The 4233-nt window shown below is 33.6% G+C and overlaps 1 protein-coding gene across 1 annotated transcript; it reads right to left on the bottom strand.

Moving 5' to 3' along the window:
- On the bottom strand, positions 1-1314 carry LOC143628025 (histone-lysine N-methyltransferase, H3 lysine-9 specific SUVH7-like). The gene has a single exon (XM_077097711.1). The coding sequence runs from the start codon at positions 1312-1314 to the stop codon at positions 1-3; it is 1314 nt and encodes a 437-aa protein (XP_076953826.1).
- Between the last annotated feature and the right edge of the window lie 2919 nt (positions 1315-4233).

The raw sequence follows: 4233 nt of genomic DNA, 5'->3' as shown, positions 1-4233 counted from the left end.
CTACCATTTCAGCATCTTGTGAAGTGAAGGCTGACCTGGCACTCTCTTCAAATGAAACTTGAACACAGTCTTTCCTTCTGCACTTTCCTCCTCTGTGTAACGGACCACAACATACAAACCGTCGTACACAAACACATCCCTTCCAAACCCTTGAACTTTCTTGATCACCCGAACCTCGGTTTTCCTATCCATACTGTTCTTCATAGCCAAATTGCCCCTTACAAGCTTCTGATCCTCGGGTGCCGATTTATTAGACCCAAACATACTGACCCCACCTTGACCAAAATAAACAAGCGTGTCACTAGACCCACTTTCGTTAGAGTAACGATGAGCATCCACAATACTTATAGCCACATTCTCTCCATTAATTTTGGCATAATCGATACCCGATTGTGGTTGACTGTGAAGACCAGTCATCATAAGCTGTGACCTGTATTTGAACTTATCTCCTATTAGAACCCCGCATACGGGGCCCACTATCTTTTCAGGGTCCACCCATTTCAGTTTTTGTTTAACAACTTTAGCAACTTCAGTAGGTATTATTGCAGATTGAATTCTTTCATTCTTTGGCTTCAATTTGTTTTCTTGGCAAAAAGGTTCATACACTTCGTCAAAAACCGCCATCGCCTGTTGGATCTTTTCACGTTTTGTGAGTTTGTTTCGCGATGCAATAACAGTTTTGTCCTCTGACTTTTGCACTTCTGACTTTTGTACTTCACAAGTAGGATCATAGAATTTAACCTTACTGGCTGTTTTTGCGCCCAAATAAGATTTGTTTAAAACATTCTTCTCCGGTCCATGAGCGATGATGACTTTAGGTTTTTGGTCAAACTCCGTGTTACCAGATGGTTTCGAGACAACATACAGTTTGTTTACCCCAAATTCGTTCCTTTCAACATTGTCGAGCCTCTTTAAAATCTTCGTTGGCGGTTCATAAGCGGTGACGACTTTAGGTTTTTGGTCAAACCCTGTGTTAACAGATGGTTTCGAGTCAGCAGAAGGTTTGTTTCCTCCATATTCTTTCGTGTCAACGTCGTTAAAACGCTTTAAAATCGTTGCTGGCGGTTCACGAGTGGTGATGACTTTAGGTTTTCGGTCAAAGCCGGTCTTGGTGCAATTTTGATCCCAAAACTTAACCTTACCACTTGGTTTGTTTCCCCCAAATTCTTTCAGTTTTGAGGTGTTGAGTTTGTTAGAATCAACAGAATTCGAGTTAACCGATTTAACCGGCTTTCTTTCAGCTAAATTGATTCCACATCCGGGAGGGAAATCACGAATCGCTTGCACCAGCGGACGCTTTCTAGGTATCATCATTTTTTGATTCAAAGCTTCAATCACCTACAGGCTCGAATGTGTGTGCATGTTATATTAATTAATAGTTAATAATACGGTATAACAAACTAATCAATAAACTGGTTATTCGGTTATAATCATCACCGTATAACGGTTAATGATTAACTTATTATTACACAAAATTTACGCAGCAAACACCTCATAATCACTCTTAAAAACCGTAACTAGAAAAAAAAAAAAAGTGGACTTGCAGACAAAATTAAACGCGATTTAAAGATATTTTTACGTCCGCCAGTGCAATGCTCACTGTAACGGTTAATGATGAAGTATTATTATTATTATTGTTGTGAGTCTGTGACTCTTGAACTCGATTTAATCTCATCATAATATAATCCCTCTTAAAAGCAATAAAATAAAATGGATTTAATGTGAGTGTTACGTCCGCTGGGTGTAAATGAAGATTTAAACGAAATATAACAACAGTATTTTATTGATGAAATCTGTAAATGAAGGGGCCTAACCTAAAAGTGGAAAATAATAAACAAGAGATTCTTGAAGAAATCGACTCTGGCAACGAACTGAAGATGCTTACTTGAAAATGGCGTTTTGAGGTGTGAGGAAGGGAGGAAATGAAGTGGTCTTTCTTTGTAATGTATAATTCAAAATGGAAATGACGTATTGATGGCTTCTCAAATTTCTATTTTTACACTTGTATATCTTTGTACGAGTCATATAGCTTTTCAAAAGCTCGTATATAATCTGATACAACATAAAAGCCATACGACTAGTATAGGTAGGCTGTATAAAAAATGTTTATATGACCCATATAAGCCTATACAATCCGTATAGAGTTATACGGAGCGCTAGAAACAAAAAACCGACACTTTCGACACAGACTGACATGACTCATGTCCTAGATGGCCCATGTAGCACTATACGAGCCGCAGGGCCCGCCCAAACATTTTGAAAGCCTAAAGCGAGAGAAAATTTGGAGGCCTCTTTAAAAAAATATATATATCAACTTATTTAAAAAGAAAATTTACAACAGACTGTCATGCTCCATATGTAAAGCTAAAGTATTTATAATTAATGTTTTTAAAAATGAGCGTGATTATTACAAATGATACAAATTCAAGGTATATATATGTAACAACTTAAATGTGTGTATATATAACAACTTAGAATGTAAAAAGTTAGGTGTGCTGTGTGAATTAAATGGCAAACAAATTGAAAATAATGGCCCCATGAGATCCAAAACTTGTTTATATTCGTTTGTTAAAAAAATAATGTGTTCACGAACACTTACCGAACGAGATTTTATGTTCGTGTTCGTTCATTAACGAAATTAATGTGGTCACGAACGGTTCACGAACACAAATAAACTTGGCGGAGCATATAGATTGAGACCAATGTATTCATCAATGTGAATAATGAAAGCCTGTAAACGAATCGAATGAACACGAACGAAGACATGCTCGTGTTCATTCATTTAACTTTAAAAGAACACGGACACTTAATCAAGCAAATATTTATGTTCATGTTCGTTTATATAAGAAAGGACATTTGTGTTCATTCGTTTAAAATCTAAACGAACATAACTGAACAAATATAAATGAACATAAATGAACAAATATAAATGAACACAAACAAACATAAATGAACTTAAAAATTAACGCAAATTAACAAATATAAAAACTTATTGCCTATCTAGATAATATTTAATTATGTTATATTAATACATAAACAAACATAAATAAATAAACATAAACGAACATAAATAAACGAACCTAAACAAACGTTCATGAACATAAATGAACGAACGGAACATGTGTTCATGTTCGTTCGTTTAATTAACGAACACAATTTTTTGTTCATGTTCGTTCGTTTATTAAATAAACGAACATAAACGAACTTTCCGCCGAACAGTTCACGAATAGTTTCCGAACGTTCTGTTCGTTTACAGGCCTATCCAAAACACTAGTGGAGAAGAAATATAATAAATAAATAGCAAAATGAAAATGAACCATTGAGAGAATCGAACAGTGGCAAAAAGAAAGAGCTTGGACAGCTAGAGTTGAAAAAAAAGTATGTTAATCACTAGCACAATATTTGATGTTGTTTCTAAATAAATTGTATAGTTATTAATATGTTTTCTTTTATAGATATACAAATATATAAACTTCTAACTGGAGGCCTTATCTTTGTTGGAGGCCCAAAGCTAGGGCTTTGATTTGATTGCCTGTTGGGCCGGTACTGACGAGCCGTATAGACGAAAAATGGTGTGTGAAAATCCATAATGGTGTATGAAGATCTCATGCCTTTTTATTTTATACTAGGATAATAACCCGTGTTACACACGGATGGAAAACATATCAACAAACAATATAAAATATAAACTACGCATTCAGTCAACACAAATATTTGACATAAGTTTTTTACCCTCAAATGTTACAAAAGATGTTAAACTATATCTATAACATAAAAAGAAAATACTTTATAAATAAACAATGCAATGAATAAGAAATAATAAACATAAATGGACCATTAGACATGAAAAAAAAAGCACATATTAGTAAAAGATTTTGTAATATTAATTGAAAACTAAGTTTACAAATACATACCAACTTTAAACTGTATCACATTAAGTTTTCAAAAATCTCTTTGTAAACAGCTTTATTTAATTTTTTTAAGTGTTCCTAATTGTTCTAAATAACGTTTTTTTCTTTTTTCTTTTAGAGTGTTTTTTACAAATAATTTTCAGAGATATCTATATTTTTATAGCATTTTTCATGTCATTTCTTAATAAATAAATAAATAAAACTTAAAAAGAACATTCGGTTTGATCACCATTCAGTGGCTCTTCTTCTTTCCTCAAGAGTAAATTAAATCATTGACAATGTGATTATTAATTGGAATAAATAGAATTAATCATGGAGTTAA

This window comes from Bidens hawaiensis, unplaced genomic scaffold, assembly GCF_021521415.1.
Source record: "Bidens hawaiensis isolate Kalapana, Puna unplaced genomic scaffold, B.hawaiensis_p1.1 tig00004774_1, whole genome shotgun sequence".
NCBI lineage: Eukaryota > Viridiplantae > Streptophyta > Magnoliopsida > Asterales > Asteraceae > Bidens > Bidens hawaiensis.
Note: the sequence above shows the minus strand (reverse complement) of the source record. Positions and strands in the feature narration are given on the sequence as shown.